Source organism: Geotrypetes seraphini, chromosome 2 (genome assembly GCF_902459505.1).
Source record: "Geotrypetes seraphini chromosome 2, aGeoSer1.1, whole genome shotgun sequence".
NCBI classification, from domain to species: Eukaryota; Metazoa; Chordata; class Amphibia; order Gymnophiona; family Dermophiidae; genus Geotrypetes; species Geotrypetes seraphini.
This window is the reverse complement of record NC_047085.1, coordinates 463,058,676-463,075,391: the sequence shown is the minus strand read 5'-3', so window position 1 is coordinate 463,075,391 and position 16,716 is coordinate 463,058,676. Positions and strand designations below refer to the sequence as shown.

The 16,716-nt window shown below is 42.6% G+C and overlaps 1 protein-coding gene across 2 annotated transcripts in view; it reads right to left on the bottom strand.

The window, feature by feature from the left end:
* Nucleotides 1-16,716, bottom strand: part of ESYT2 (extended synaptotagmin 2) — a 235,104-nt gene that overhangs the window by 150,885 nt on the left and 67,503 nt on the right. For both annotated transcript variants that reach the window (XM_033931591.1, XM_033931592.1), the window contains exon 5: nt 3,589-3,661. In XM_033931591.1, coding sequence (XP_033787482.1) covers nt 3,589-3,661 — 73 coding nt within the window. The remainder of the gene's footprint in view (nt 1-3,588; nt 3,662-16,716) is intronic.

Sequence of the window (16,716 nt, the reverse complement as noted above, 5' to 3'; positions counted from 1 at the left end):
TTGCAACCCAGTGGATTCCTTGGATGCTTGCCAAACACCATTCATGGCGGCATTGCGGAGTGCACCAAGCCATGAGGTTTTCAGTCCTGAGATCCCCCACAATGTCCCAGACTATGCCAGACTCATGTGGGACTGATAGCCATCCATGGGGTTTCATGCTCCAGTCTGAATTCCACTATGTTCTTTGGGCTTGTCTGTGTGCATGAGGATGGCCTCGGAGACTGCCTGGGTATCTAGGCTTTGACTTATGATGTGGCCTGAGGTCTCTTTTGAGGGCACAGCGGTCTCATACAGTGTGGTTAATTCTTTTTTCTTCTTTTTTTTTGTCTCATCTTATCCTCTGACACTGTCTTTCCTTCATTATCTCTCTACGCTGTCTCTTCTTCTCATTGACAGGTCTTTGGACCGATGTCTCACTTCCTCTGCCGCATGTTGCGGGGCGGGCGTCTCGGCTCTTTGGCCTATTGTGCCTTAGAGTATCATATCTTAGGAAGGTATTTGGCTGCATAGCTTACTCATATTTTGCATTGTTACTAAGCTGGCGGGGGGGGGGGGGAGCAGGGAACAAGGGGGAATGTTTTTTATCTACTGTTTGTTGGGATGGTTGGGAGGAGGGATGACAGTGTGGGGGAGGTTGGGAGAAAAGAAATACATGTGTGTGTGGGGGGTGAGAGTTGGTTGGGAGTAGGTTATGACTGGACGGGGGTCTGTGTGGGTGCAGTCGGGGGTGGGAGGGTGTCTCCCTCAAGTGGGTTGCTTTTCTCTATGCCATGGTTACCTGGTGAGGTCTAGCTGGGGGGCCTCATAGGGTTTTCTCTTATCACTTTACATTTCGGATTTGTGCCTCTATCCTCACCTAGAGTATGGCTGAGATCACATTCCTCACCTTGAATGTAACTGGTATTAACTCCCCAGTTAAGAGGTCCAATATCTTGTCTTATTTGAAAAAGGAATAAGCCCAAGTGGTGTTCTTACAAGAGTCGCACTTCAGGCAGTGGCATACCTAGGGTATGTGACACCCGGGGCCCATTGTTTTTTTGACACCCCTGCCATCATTTTTGACACCCCCCACCACCACCACCAATGTAAAAAATTATTTTTAGTAATGTTCTCCCAGTTGCTAGCCATGAGGGGGGGTGTTTCCGGCCTGGGAGTCATGGTCCGGGAACTTCCCTTCTCACGGCCTGATGCCAAGGCTCTGGGTAGTCCCCATGGCCCAGCATGTTCCCAGCCTTCTCTCCTGTCCAATGGCCCTTTACCTTCCGTGAAGCTGAAAAAAATGTCGGCCTCAGCAGTGATTCAGCTATGTCGCCCACGGCTCCCCTTCCTGCTTTCCGTGTTTGCCTCTGCCACAATCCACCCGGGCTGAAACAGCAAGTTGTGTCATTGGCAGACGCAGAAAGTAGGAAGGGGAGCCGCGGGTGACGTAGCTGAATCACTGCCAAGGCTGGCATTTTTTTCAGTTTCACAGAAGGAAAAGAGCTATCGGACCAGACAGGCGAGAAGGCTGGGAACATGGTGGGCCATGGGGACTAAGACAGAAAATGTTGAAGACAGGAAGTGAGGTGATTTGGAAGTTTTTGCACTGTGGGGCCATGGGGACTACCCAGAGCCTTGGGACCGGGCTGTGAGAAGGACCATGACTCCAAGGCCGGGAACACCCCTATCATAGGTATATCAATGGAATATCATTGTAAATATTGAGGGCCTCAAGGAATATTGTACCTGATGGGGAGATCTCCCACTATCTCTTTATGGGAGGATTGCACTAGTAAAGATGGTGTTACCCAAATTGCTATACCACATGCAGATGTTACCTTTTTGGATCCAGAATACCCATGAGAGACTTTTTCAGTCTATCATTGGATCGTTCATTTGGTGAACAGTACATATTAGTTATCAAAAACTGGTACAGGGAAGGGAGAGAGGGGGACTAGGCCTTCCCAATTTGAGGCTATATAACGTAGTCACCTTGCGTACACATTGGGTAATAACTATGCCCCTGGGGTTTTTTTTCATCCATATATTGTTATGACATACATCTCTTTTGGAAAATGGAGGCTGGGGATACAATCAGGCTGTAAGATCTGGTTAAAACAAAAACCATACTCTTTCTGTGGAAAGATGGTCTTTCTTTACCATCTCCCATCCAACTTAACAAAACTCCACTACAAATGGTTAACTCTATTAAAATCTTAGGAATAATTCTCGATCAAAAGCTATCTTATCATGATCATATCAGCGTAGTTGTCAAAAACTGTTTTTACAAACTCCGTATGATACAATCAGTTTCTAAGTTCCATGAACCAGCATCGCTAAATATCCTCATTCACTCCCTTGTAATTTTGAAATTGGATTATTGTAACTCTCTACATAAAAACATTACACAAAAAGAAATCAGACGCCTACAAATAATCCAGAACATAGCAATAGAAATCATCACAAATTAAAAAAAGTTTGATCACGTTACCCCCCTTCTAAAAAACGCTCACTGGTTCCCTATTACACACAGAAGTACATACAAAATTGCCATCTTAACCTTCAAAATCCGATCAACATATACTCCTGTTTTTCTTGATAGACTTCTTCCATACACTCCTTCTAGATCCTTAAGGTCAAATGAACAACACCTACTAAAAAATTTAACAATTGATAGCCATAGCCCTCCTCTTGACCAAGCAACATATTATGCGTGTGTGGGTGGATGGATGAATATCTATGCGGGTCCATGGCTCACTGGGAACTTCAAAGGGAATTACATGATCAGAGATTAAAGAAAAACAGCTACTAGGCTCTGTGGCATGTATTCCCAGCCTGTGCCTCAGAGGAGAGCTGAGGATCACTGGTACCTGTAGCAGGCCAGAGGCCAAGGCCAGGAAGCAGATGGCGGTGGCTGACAGGAGCTCGGGTATGTCACCTCCTCCAGATGCTTGGGTGGTGGTGGTTGGTGGGGAGCCAGATACAGAGGAGAGGGCTGGGGCATCTCTGCGGTAGGGAGCACAGGCCCTATGGGGGAGAAGCTGCTGCCAGAGCTTTCAGCTGCTCATCACAGGTACCATAGATGGGCTGGAGCTGAAGCATCTGTCTGTGCCACCTGAAGCCCAGCCTTACCTTAATGATGTGATTCACTGTGTCTGTTTCATCGCAGCCGCAATAAAACATCCCATGATGAAACAGCCACGATGAATTGTCCCATTCTGGACTAAGCACTCTCTGGTATCTGTGAAATCTGAGACAACTTTAAATAAAACTTTAACATTAGACACATCTGTCCCTATTAATTTTGAATAATAAGTCTTCCTCTTGACCCCGAGAAATCATTTCTACAACACTCTTCCATTTATCTCTGATCTCTAATGAGGAGAGCTTATGCCAAATCCATTCCTGTTTCCTACACCATCTCTTGAATTGCAAGAGCTCTTCATTGAACCATTTATCTGACTTTCATACATTAAGTTACATAAACAGAGGAGACCGAGTATTGTCTCTTTTGCTTTACCTTAAACAAGCAAACTGGTATTTTGAGGCACATTCCTGCTTTTAAGTTTCTACCACGGAAAGAATACAGTCATCTGTATAACAATTTACCTGAATACTTTTCACACCGGCTCTGCAGAAGTATTTCTTGATCTCTAAATCAATTTCACAGTTGCCTACAAAACTAAAATAGAAAACATACACATTAGGAATTTCAGTTTAGTTGTTGGAATTAATAATGCAAATTATGTTTAAGGCGGACACTGAATACTAAACAAGACAACAAAGATGAGCACTCAACAGTGACAAGAAAAGAAGTGAACAACAAAGCACGCTCGACCTTGACACAAGTTGGCTACGTTAGAGTGGTGTACGCTGTCATGGCATACACTGCCATGGCATTGGGAGAAAACCTAACTGAAATAACTCAGTTTCATAATTTAGGAATGGGGTCTTACATAAACAGTAGAGTGAATATGTCAGGGGTAGAGGAAGAAGGAAGTTTATTTTTTTAAAAAAATCTTATACTCCAACCAATCCAGACTTCTGTTCTTTAGCACAAGAATAATCGGTACAGTTATAAACTCACTGATTGTCGTTGATACAACAAGGGACCACGTTTGTTATTTTCCTTTAATATAAATATTTACTTTTTCCAAATGAGAGAGAACATATTAAATATATGAAAAGAGATGGTATGGAAATGAAATACCAAACAGAGATGTGAAATTCAGAAACAAGATTCTTTGTTAGAAATTAGTTATATCCATCATTCAGGAATATTCTCCGATGACATGACCTATCAGGAGAGCTCATATTTGTGAATCATTACATATTTCTGCCTTTTTTAAAATTGAAAAATCAAGCATGATGGCAGATAAAGAATATAAGGTCCTTTAGGTCTGTCCAGTTTATTTCATTATGCTGACCTTAGTCTCTACTTTTACCCTTTCATAACTGAGGCTCCTCTAGTTCTCCCATGCCTTTCTGAAATCTGTTTTTTTTGTCTCCACCTTTGCCATGGCTTCCATGTTTATGAATGTTATGTAGTCTGTAGATGGTAGAAATATGGGGGTGGAATGGTATCAAGTTTTCTAGCTGAGATTGTAGCCGTTTTAGGGAAGTGCTGATAACATTTTTTCAGTTGTTTTGTATAGTCCTGTGCTGGACCCTTGTTAACTGATTATATCTGGTACCAGCATACTAACAGAGAATTATTTGGACTATTAGGAAAAAAAATGTGTAAGCCCTAAAGGAAAAAAATAAATAACTTTTTTAAAACATAAGAACATAAGCATTGCCCCTGCCGGGTCAGACCAGGGGTTCATCGTGCCCGGCAGTCTGCTCCCGCGGCGGCCCCCCAGGTCCATGACCTGTAAGTGCTCCTAACCTAAAACATTCATACCCTATTCGCTTAATTGTCCTGTAAGTAACCCTCTATCTGTACCCTGTAATCCCCTTCGCTTCCAGGTAGTCATCCAGTCCCTTTTTGAACCCCAGTATTGTACTCTGTCCTATCACCTCACTTGGAAGCGCCTTCCAGGTGTCCACCACACTCTGAGTGAAGAAGAATTTCCTTGCATTCGTTTTGAATCTGTCTCCTCTCAGTTTTTCTGAATGACCTCTTGTTTTTGTTGTCCCCGCTAGTCTAAAGAATCTGTCCCTCTCTACCTTCTCTATGCCCTTCATGATTTTATAAGTCTCTATCATGTCCCCTCTCAGTCTCCGCTTTTCCAGGGTATAGAGCCTCACCTTGTCCAACCTTTCGGCATATGAAAGGTTCTCCATGCCCTTTATCATCCTTGTTGCTCTCTTCTGGACCCTCTCGAGTATCGCCATGTCCTTCTTAAGGTACGGCGACAAGTATTGGACGCAGTATTCCAGATGTGGGCGCACCATCGTTCGATACAGTGGCAGGATAACTTCCTTCATTCTGGTAGTGATACCTTTTTTGATAATGCCCAACAATCTGTTCGCTTTCTTTGAGGCCACTGCACATTGTGCCGCCGGCTTCATTGTTTTATCCACCAATACCCCAGGTCTTTTTCTAGATTGCCTTCCCCCAGTACCCTCCCTCCCATCATATAGCTTTACATGGGGTTCCTTTTCCTTATGTGCAAGACCTTACATTTCTCCACATTGAAGCTCATCCGCCATCTTGTTGCCCATTCACTCAGTTTGTTCAGGTCGCTTTGCAGTTCTTTGCATTCCTCAACAGTTCTGACCTTACTGGAGAGTTTTGTGTCGTCCGCGAACTTGATAACTTCGCACTTCGTCCCCGTTTCCAGATCATTAATGAATATATTGAACAGCAGCGGTCCCAACACTGACCTCTGCAGGACACCACTCGTGACCCCTTTCCAGTCAGAGTAGTGTCCCTTTACTCCTACCCTCTGTTTCCTGTCCGCCAGCCAATTTTTGATCCATCTGTGCACTTTTCCTTCCACCCCGTGGCTCCACAGTTTCTTCAATAGGCACTCATGGGGGTACCTTGTCGAAGGCTTTTTGGAAATCCAGATATACAATGTCTATGGGGTCACCTTGATCCAATTGTTTGCTTATCCCCTCAAAGAAGTGCAGTAGATTTGTTTGGCATAATCGTCCTTTACAGAATCCATTGAGCAGCAAGGGTAGACTGACCACTGGGCCATAGGGCGGCACACAACAGTAGAGGACTCACTCTTCCCAAGCTTCCATCTAGTTTAACCATTTTTGATAGGTGGTTAAGGGACCATGACCCTTAGAGGGGCATAATCAAAAAACACGTATAAGTCCGTTTTGGGTCTAAGTCCGTTTTGGGCTTAAGTCCGTTTTGGGCTTAAGTCGCTAGTCGCCCAAAGTTGGCAGTGTCTGAAGTCCATTATTGAAAAATGTGCCCAAAATTTTTTTTCAAAAATCATCTACTTGTATTACCAGCCGTTAGATCATCCAGACCGCTAAGTTGTCTATCGTTATACCCCATTCTCATCCAAAAAATCATCCAAGTCAAAAACACCTAGAACAAGACCTTTTGGATGTGGGCGGGGTCAGCAAAGTGATGGTCTGGACACCCAGAGTAGTGGGGCACCAGAGTAGTGGGTCACCTTTCAGGGCACTGTTGTGAACCACAACTTCCTTGCAGGTCATAGTGAGCCTCCCAAAACCTACTAGACCCCCCTGTCTACCACCCCAATAACCCTTATGGCTGCAGGTGCCACCTATATGGCAGTACAAAAGGGTTTTGGTAGGTGCACGTTTCACCATGAATGCAGTGGTTAGAGTGGCTTATGGGCCTGGGTCTTCCTTTCTATGGTTCACTAGCCCACCCACCACACCATTTAAGCCACCTTTGTGCAGCTCTACTAGGCTTTCCTATGCCAGATGCTTTGTTTATTCTGATTTTTATGGCAGTGTGGGAGGGTCAGTGATCACTGGGGGAGTGTGTGGGGGGGTCTGTACTTTGTCCCTCACTTTTGATACATTTTTGTCAGACCTGTTTTTAGATGGCCTAAGTCAATGTTCTTCAACCTTTTTACACCTAAGGACCGGCAGAAATAAAATAATTATTTTGTGAACCGGCATCGGTCCATGGACCGGCAGTTGAAGAACACGGGCTAAGTCGTGGGCCAGACCCCGCCCATCTCTACCCAATCCGCCCCCAGACCCCGCCCCCATAATAGTACTAATTGTAACACTATTTTTTCCATTCATTTTTCACAGATACACAATATAATCTTATTAACAACACATAATGGTTAACCACAAAATTAAACTACACAAAGCATACTGACAGCAGATGTAAATTCTCAAAATTGACATAATTCAATCACTAAATTCAAAAATAAAATCATTCCCCCTACCTTTGTTGTTTCCCTCCCTCCAGCTATGCCTTACCTTCTGGCCAGCTCCCGCCTGGCCGTTTTATGGCGCCCCTGGTGTTATCTTCAGGCTGGCTCCCTCTTCCTCACTGACGCAGTGCACAAAGCTGCGGGCAGTGGCTCCTTGCGCGTCCCGTGCCTCAACTGGAAGCCTTCCCTCTGATGTTGCAATGTCAGAGAGAAGGCTTCCGGTTCAGGCGCAGGACGCACAAAGGAGCCACTGCCCATGGCTTTGTGCACTGAATCAGTGAGGAAGAGGGAACTGGCATCGATCGCACTGTGGACCAGCAGTTGAAGAACACTGTTTTGGGCCTGTTGCACATGCTGGCCCTGTGGACTGGCAGTAAATTTCTGTGGACCGGCACCAGTCCACGGACCGGTGGTTAAAGAACAGTGGCCTAAGTCACTATGTATAAGCTCCGTCTAGGCAGTCTGGTTAAACTTTCGGTTATACTTGCAATACGACTAAATCTAGTCCCGCCCAAATCGCACCCTCACCACTCCTCCTAAAATGCCGCGTACAGCAGCACTGAAAAGGCCTAAGCTCTTTTTAGATATGTCTAAAACCCGTTTCAATTATCGGCACTTGGACAACTTGTCTTTTAGATCGTCCAAGTACCGATTTAGGCGGGTTTTTAGATGTATTTGGGTTTTAATTATGATTCCCTTAGTGTTCTGGGGCCTACTGTAGATCATCTTTCCCCTATGTACTTACTTTCTCTAACTTTTCTATCAAATACTGTATTGTATTTTACCCACTAACCCAATGGAATCATATCTAGTAATATGGAATCACTGTATAACAATATCACTCATGCATACCACATAGAAACATACTACAAATTCTTAAAGACCACCTTCCTGGACCAAATAAACAGCAGAAACTTTGCAAAGCCAAATGTTTTATGGCAGATTTCACTTGATATATCACTCTTCCTTAAAGCAATAAGAGTAACGTATAACAGTTAAAATCAAAAATTAAAAACTAGAGAAAACACCACATGCCAAGACAGGAAAGCACACTTAGAAAGGAAATGGGGGAACAAAAGAGGATCTGACAATAGAGGCAGCTACTGACAGCAATGCAGGAGAGATCAAAAGCATCAGAGGAGTGACACGCAGATATCGGTGAATCCCAATAGACGCGACTCATCCAATTATAAGTTAAATGTTTACTCAAATAAACAGGGAAAACCTAAATTTTTGATAGGATAGTTCAAGTCTCAAGTATGAGAAAGGGAATTCCATAGAAAAGGCAAAAGGCACAAGGCATTTCAGCTGCAACTACTTCAAATCCAATAATAACATCTATTTACAGACAATGGAACTGTTCTGGGTACTGGAATGGCACTACAATATGCCAACTTTTTTTATGTCAGAACTGGAAAGGCAATCATTCCAGAGGGGAAGGACCGGGGGGTGGTCAAGATGGCGGCGATGTGAGGAGCAGTGAGAGACGCGTTAAGATCTCTCCACGTTTGGCTTTAGCTTTTGCCTGAATTATTTACCTCTTCTTTATGCCTCCGAAGAGAAAGGGGGTGGTCAGGGGACCTTCCTCGTCGGCCCTGGCGTCTACCCCCCGGCAGCCAACGATGGAAAGCTTCTTCTCGGCTCCTCCGGCACCAGCAAAATCCGGAGTGGAGAGCCCGGCGTTGGGCGGCGAAGAGAGGGAGTCGTTTGCCCTTTCGGGCATAGAAACATCGTTGTCTCCTCCGGTTTCCCAAACTCCTCCGTGTCCAGCAACTGCCGGAACGATGTGGCGAGAGACACCCGATCCCGGAAGTGGATGCGTGGGGTCTCCCGACGAGGGCACAGCGTCTGGAGACAGTTTGCTGATGGAAGTCAACAAGAGAGAGGGGGATTTGTCCTTTCCGACGGAGGTTTCTCTTCAGAGCATTTGGTCTTTGCTTCAGCGGATGGAGTCAAAGGTGGAAAAGTCATCGGAAAAGGTAACAAAAGTAGTGGAAAAATTGGACTCACTGACTGGGACTGTGGAAATGATGAAAAGGGATTATAGTGATCAAACTAAGCAGATGCAGGAGGATATATTGCATTTACAACAATTTAAGGGGGCTTCAATTAAAGATAGTTTTCTTATAAATAAGAAATTGGAGCAATTTGAAAATTTCAACAGGCGATTGAACCTCCGTATTTTAAATTTTCCTCAAATTCCAGGTATATTGCCTTTGGACTTATTAAAAAGATATCTGATTGAAAATTTAAAGATTTCGTTAAATTGTATTCCCCCTATAAACAAAATCTACTATTTACCTAATAAGAAGATACCCGGAAGACAAGAAGAAGAAAATGAGATTGAGAAAGAGATAAGGAGGGAAAATAATGAAATAGAATTTGTTAATGTGACTGCTCTTCTTGAACAAACAATTACTACTGATACAGTTAGAGCTACGCTCTTAGTATCATTTGTTTTTGAGCAAGACGTGAACATGATTATGAAACTATTCTTTAAAAACTCACAGAAATTATTTGGGGACCAAAAAGTTTGGATATATCCTGATGTCGCAAAGACTACACAAGAACGGAGGAAAGAATTTCTCTCTATGCGTCAAGATACTATAAAATTGGGAGCAACTTTCTTGTTAGCATACCCCTGTAAATGCTTAGTTAGGTATTTGGGAGTTAAATATACATTTTTTTCTCCTAATCATCTGAAGGAATTCTTGGATGTAAAGAAAATTATTAAGGACTGAGGGGAAATAGAAATTAATAGCTGGTGTTTAGAACATAAAGCCTAATCGTATAATTAAGTTTCTTGTTAAATTTCTCTCAAAAAGTTTCGAATGACCATCCCACTATTATGGTGGTCTAAGAAAGGAAAAACTATTTTTACAAGTATGAATTTGTAATACTTCTGTATTGTTTTTTTTCTTGCCTGTATTTAATGTAACAAGATGTATTCTTGTAAAAATTTTGTTGAATAATAGAAATAAAAATTGAAAAAAAAAGAACTGGAGAAATTTCTGAATGGTTACCATAATAAATCTTTCAAATATGACTGGTATGTAGATGGTATATCTTCATAATTTGGACTGAAGCAGAAGAGAAGCTTAAGTATTTCTACAAGTCTCTCAGTGTATCCCATCTCACAATCATACTCAAAACTGACTATAGAAAAATGTTAACTTTTTAGACATCATAGTCTCAATCAGCAATGGTCACTTGAAATCATTTATATACAGATTCATAGCTTCTATCCTCCAAATATTTTTTTTTTAAATCATGCAAGCTACGGGATATTGCTGCATCTTCTCTAGACCACAAGACAGGAACTAACATCTTAAAACTCTAAAAGAATAATTTATGTTCAAATCTGTTTTATTGTGAACGTGAAAAGAACAGAGAACAAGAAATACAACAAGAGCAAAAGGAATCAACATCCAACAATACAGAATTTCAGAAACAGGCAAAAAAGCAAATCCAGCCCCCCACCTCCCCCACACCACCAAAAAACCCCCAGTACATCTTCCCCCTGGGGACCCCCTCCAGAAATATATAAAAGATGACCAAAAGGTCTCCCAAATACCAGAGGCCCGTACTCTTGTGGCCCTTGGGCTACGTCAGGAGGAACCCCCACCCCCAATGAGAAAAGAGAAGAGGACAGGCAGTGACCGACCATGGGAGCAAGCACAAGGAACACTAGTAGCTAAGCAAGAGGATTCAAAAGGAGGCTATGACCTCGAGGAGGTAAGGAATCCAGATAGGCTCCCCAAAGCAGCAAGTAGGTGCACCGCCACCGAGGGCAACCAACCGCCTCTCGGGCTTCCCAGGCGGCCAAATTATGCACCAGACATCTCCAAGTCCAATAAGAGGGAGGCTCAGAAACAGTCCAGGATTGCAAAATGCTCTTATAAGCGAGGAGACACACCTTACGACACCATTGGGGACCCCCCTTGGGGAGGTCACGGAAAGCCCCAGGAAGATCTATCTAAAAGAATAATTTAAAGAAAAGGGCTATCATACCAAAATCATCTCCAAGAAAACTGTATCCTCATTCAAATCATCTGCGGAAAACTTACTATAGTACAAGAAAAGGAAAACTATGGAATATGTACCATTTGTAATAAATATATTCCAAAAGTAAAATACATACGGAAAATTATAAAAGATTTGCAACCCAAATTCTGGAGAATAAATTACGAAAAGAAATAATTTTCTGATTCCCATTACAAGCCTTCCAGCAACCACCTAACCTGAAATAAAAACTTATGAATAAACTCTTAAGTTGAATCCCAAACAAAAAAATGACACACAGCTCTTCAAGATAATGCGTATTATGCTAGCTCAAATCACTGGATGCAACACACAGAAAGACATTCAAATTAAAGGTTCATAGTCATGCTTTTCTATAAATGTAGCATACATGATCCAAGCAAGAAACATGAAACATTATACTGGTGAAGGAAACCAAAAATTGAAGACATGAAGTAATCTTCATAGATAAAGCATAAACTAGGAACAGAAAAAAAAAAAAAAAGAGTGACAATTCAGGAGGTAACTATTACGATCCATTCAGTCATGTCCGACCCTTGGATACTCTGTAGGCCAGTCCTCGCCTTGCTTCCCTGTTTTCCACAGCTTCTTCCAATTGCTTGATGCTCAATCCCATGGTATCCAGCTAACAGGCCTTTGGTCTCCCCTGCTTTTTTTTACCACTGACCATTCCAAGTAGCACCTCCTTTTTTAGTGAATTCGCTCTCATCACATGTCCTTAAAGGAAGATCATGCCCATAACATTACAATAAAGCTGCTTACAGTAAAATTCAGGAGTATACAAGAATGGAAAACATTTGAAATTAGAATAATCAAACACTTTAAAACTGAGACTAAAGGACTCAAGATTGACTATGGATGAGAAAACCAAATTCTGATAAGGCCTTTCAACTATAAAGTGTTAAAGTCTCATCTTCTCTGCCTACCCTTCCCCCCCTTTCACTGAGCTCTAATGACACATGAAGACAGTAGCTTCTAGTGCAGCCTGATATAAAATTAAATGGTATAATATTGAGCTAAATATTTTGGGCACTCTTTCCTTTTCTTTAATGACATGTTCACAGCACAAGCTTCCCTGAATGACTATATAGGTTAAAGTTGCCTGACACAAAACAGCACGGAACAACAACCAAATGCAAGCTTCAGGATTGTTAATGTTTTAGGCCTTAAAGCAATCCAAATGCTCACTTTCAAGAATGAGGTATACCAAATTACTCGCAGAGTCAGAAGTCTTCAGATACACTGCTACGCTGCTTCTTTTTCATGTTAAACTTTGCTGCACAGACTCTTAGGGGCTCTTTTACTAAGCTGCCTTAGGCACTAACATAAGCCTGTCACAGCTAAAACTGGAATACCGTGGTATGTGCTCAGGTGTCCTGCAGTAACTTCAAAATGTGCACGCACTAATCATGCACTAAATAATTTTTCTTTTTTGAGAGGGGGTGTTTCTGTGCTAACCAGCAAACGCAGCTAGAAATATATGATAAAGTGGTATATCAAATTTATAATAAGCCTGGATTACCACATGCTGATTGGTTAGCGCACGAATACTGTGTGAGCCCTTACCACCTACAAAATGAGTGGCAGTAAGTGCTCAAGTGATCATTTTAAACATGGCTGTGCGCTAGACCAAAATCTAGGCACATGAAATTCTTTAGCTTGAATAATCACAATACAGCTATATACATACAGTATATCACCACTCAGTGAATACCAAATTTCAAGCCGATCACTGGGTTTTCTTGGAGCCTCAGAACACCACTCCAGGCTCACACAGTTCATAGCCCTAAGCTTTGTGTATGTTTCTCACAGGTTCCAAATATACTTTATAAATATGAACTTCAATTTTTAAATATTAAATATTTTTAAAGTGCAAACAGTGCCTAATTTCATGACATTAGTGTATGGTTATTAACAAAAAAAAATAAGAAAGCCTTTTTATCACTGTGGTAAAAAGGGCCTTAGCACAGAGGAAAGAATCGTGTAAGAGCATGCTAAGACCACTTTTTTTCTGCAGCTTTGTCTTTGTTTAGAATATTGAGGGGCATTTTCGATATGATGTCCAAAATCCAATGCCAAAAATGGTCATTTTCAAATTAGAAAAATGTATCATTTTGGTTCAAAACTTGTCCTTTTTGGATGTTTTTGTGTTCATCTATCTTTAAGAGCCATTTTCAAACAAAAAACACACCAAAACAAACCATTAGGACATATTGGGGCCAGCCATCTTAATAGAATGGCCACACAGACATCCACAAGAGCAATGGGGCAACCTAGGGGACACTCCAGTGGACTTCACATAAAAAGTCCCAGGTAATACAGATCACATCATAACCCCTTATACTGTATGGTGAGCTCTCCAAGAATAGCAAAAAATGTACTACACCCTACTGTATACCATTTCAAAAGTCCTTATGCTTGAAGGTATCACCTAAATGCAGGTTCAGCAAGTATGTTGTAGTTTATGGGGCCCTCACTCTTCTCACCACAAGTATACCAGGTAGAGTGGGATATGGGCCTAGGTTCCCTTTTCTACGGGCCACTGCTTCAACCAGTAGGTTACTCCAGAGACCTGCTATTGCTTTGGCCAATCAGGGACTTCCTAAGGAAGTCCCTGATTGGCTCAGGCGCCTCAGGCCCCTCTCAAGGGAGGAGCCTGAGGCACCTGAGCCAATCAGGGTCTTTGGCTCCTCCCCGTGCATCACATGATGCACTGGGGCGGGGCCTAAGGCCCACATTCGCATTGTGTCAGGAGGAGGAGCAGGAGGACTTTGCAGTTCCTCCTGCTCCCGAAGACAGCGCTGGAGGCCTAAGGAGCAGGAGGGACTGAGCACCCCTCATGCTCCCAACTTTTAGGTACAGGGGGGTGTCGGGTCAGGCCGGTCGGGGGGTAGGCCGGTCTGGTCGATGGTGGGGGCCAGGCCAGTTACTGAGTATGTTGGTGGCAGGAGGGAATTGTCCTTCCTCCTGCCATATTCGCGTGGGCGGGGAGGGCAGCGTCGGGTGGAGCAGCTGGTGGCAAGAGGCAATCCCTCCTGCCATTTGTTAGTTGCGGGGGGGATTGTGCTTGTCGTGGGGGGTCCCCTCGGCTGTTTTTTGACAGGTCTGCCTGTTTTTTTCTTTTTTTATCTGTGCTATGGAAAAAAAAAATGAAAAGATAAGCAGACCTGTCAAAAACGTCCCCCCCAATAAACGCAGGAGATTTCGGGACAGCAATGGAGCAGGAGAGTCGGCAGGGACGTGTGCGACTGGTCCCCAGCAGTCGCTTCTTCTGTTGATCAGCCAGCCTAGTCAGTGTCCCAGATTTGTTTAGTGAATCGCCATTTCTCCTCATTTGCAAACACGGATCAGAATCGGATTGGCACAGAGGTTGGGGAATCGGGTCAGAGGAGAATCAGGTTACAAACCGATCGGTACACAATCGGTTTGCTTAGTGAATCTAGCCCAAAGTACCATAGTAACCTGTAGAACTTTGTGTGTCTAAGTGTTTTGAAAATTATATGCTTTAGACTCTTAAAAAAAGAAAAAAAATACTGCACAGTAGCTGAAAATTTAATACAGCACCTGTAACAGCAAGTGATTGGAATGCCTCCAGTAATTTCTGTATTAAATTTACAGCTTCCGCTCAGTAAAGTCCTGCAAATTTTACTGTAGTTTACTGAAAGGGCACCTTAGTTGTAAAGCCCTGAAAGATCTGCATACATGGAGAGGTGATAGCATGATATCTGAGTGATATCCACAGCTTAAACTTCTATCGCAGAAATCAATTAGAACAGGGAAGATCTTCATATGTGAAAAGCTTAGTCTGATGGAGAAGAATCTTAAAACAATCCATAACTTGCTTGCTCCATGAAAAATAGTAAATGACAGCAGATAAAGATCTGAATGGTCCATCCAGTCAGTCCAATAATTAAACGCATTATAAATTCATTATTTGATTAAATTGTCTTTTTTTCTTTGATATTTCTTTGATATTTCCCTCTCTGACTTCCTCAAATGCAAAAAGTCCCTACAAAAATAAACACTTAAAAAAATCCCAACTGTTACCAAGTTCTAATTATTGCAACTACACTCTAAAGCAAGCTATTCCAGATTAGACTCCTGACGATTTTGTATACTCCAGTGTAGGAGCTTAGACAGATGTCATCACACCTTGCTTACAAATTGTTATAATTCAAATGCAGTAAAACTGTTTTAGTTTTTTTCCATCCTTGCAGTGATAAACACTGATTCTGATGTGTTACATCTAAGTGATTGACAGTTCAATTGGTTTTCTGATAGCTGCTAGTCCTCATACTTTGAAGTTTTCAGTTTCTGATATATTCTCCTTCAGAACTTGTTAGATGTATGATTAATATATTAAGGCACACCGGTCTTATTTTTTTTAAATAACCAGGAAAAGAGGGCAAAAAGGGCAAACAGAATGCTAGGAATGATAAAGAAGGGGATCACAAACAGATCGGAGAAGGTTATCATGCCGCTGTACTGGGCCATGGTGCGCCCTCACCTGGAGTACTGCGTCCAGCACTGGTCGCCGTACATGAAGAAGGATATGATGCTACTTGAAAGGGTTCAGAGAAGGGCGACTAAGATGGTTAAGGGGCTGGAGGAGTTGCAGTTTAGTGAAAGATTAGAGAAACCGGGCCTTTTCTCCCTCGAACAGAGGAGATTGAGAGGGGGCATGATCGAAACATTCAAGGTACTGAAGGGAATAGACTTAGTAGATAAGGACAGGTTGTTCACCCTCTCCAAGGTAGGAAGAACAAGAGGGCACTCTCTAAAGTTGAAAGGGGATAGATTCCGTACGAATATAACAAAGTTCTTCTTCACTCAGAGAGTGGTAGAAAACTGGAATGCTCTTCCGGAATCTGTCATAGGGGAAAACACTCTCCAGGGATTCAAGACAAAGTTAGACAAGTTCCTTATGAACCAGAACGTACGCAGGTACAGCTAATCTCAGTTAGGGCACTGGTTTTTGACATAAGGGCCGCTGCGTGAGCGGACTACTGGGCACTGACCCAACAGAGGCAATTCTTATGTTCTTATGTACCCCCAGACTCTAGCTGACATGACAGGGCCAGGGGACTATAATTAAATATTTGCCATGTTTATAGCTCAGGAGTTAATCGTTTATTTAATTGTCTTTTCCCAATAAACAAAGCTGCAGCCAGGTTTTTCACCAATAAAGTGTGTGGTGCCTAATTACAGTAAGTCACTGTTGTTGAGGTTCTCTAAAGTTTTATTTTGTCAAGAACAGATGGACATTGATGGTGAAGGGTAAGAAAGAGGTGGGGGTGGGGACTGTTTGGTAGAGGTACAACTCAGTCATTCTGGATCCGGATATTATACCCATTTCCCAGTAAAACCCTTC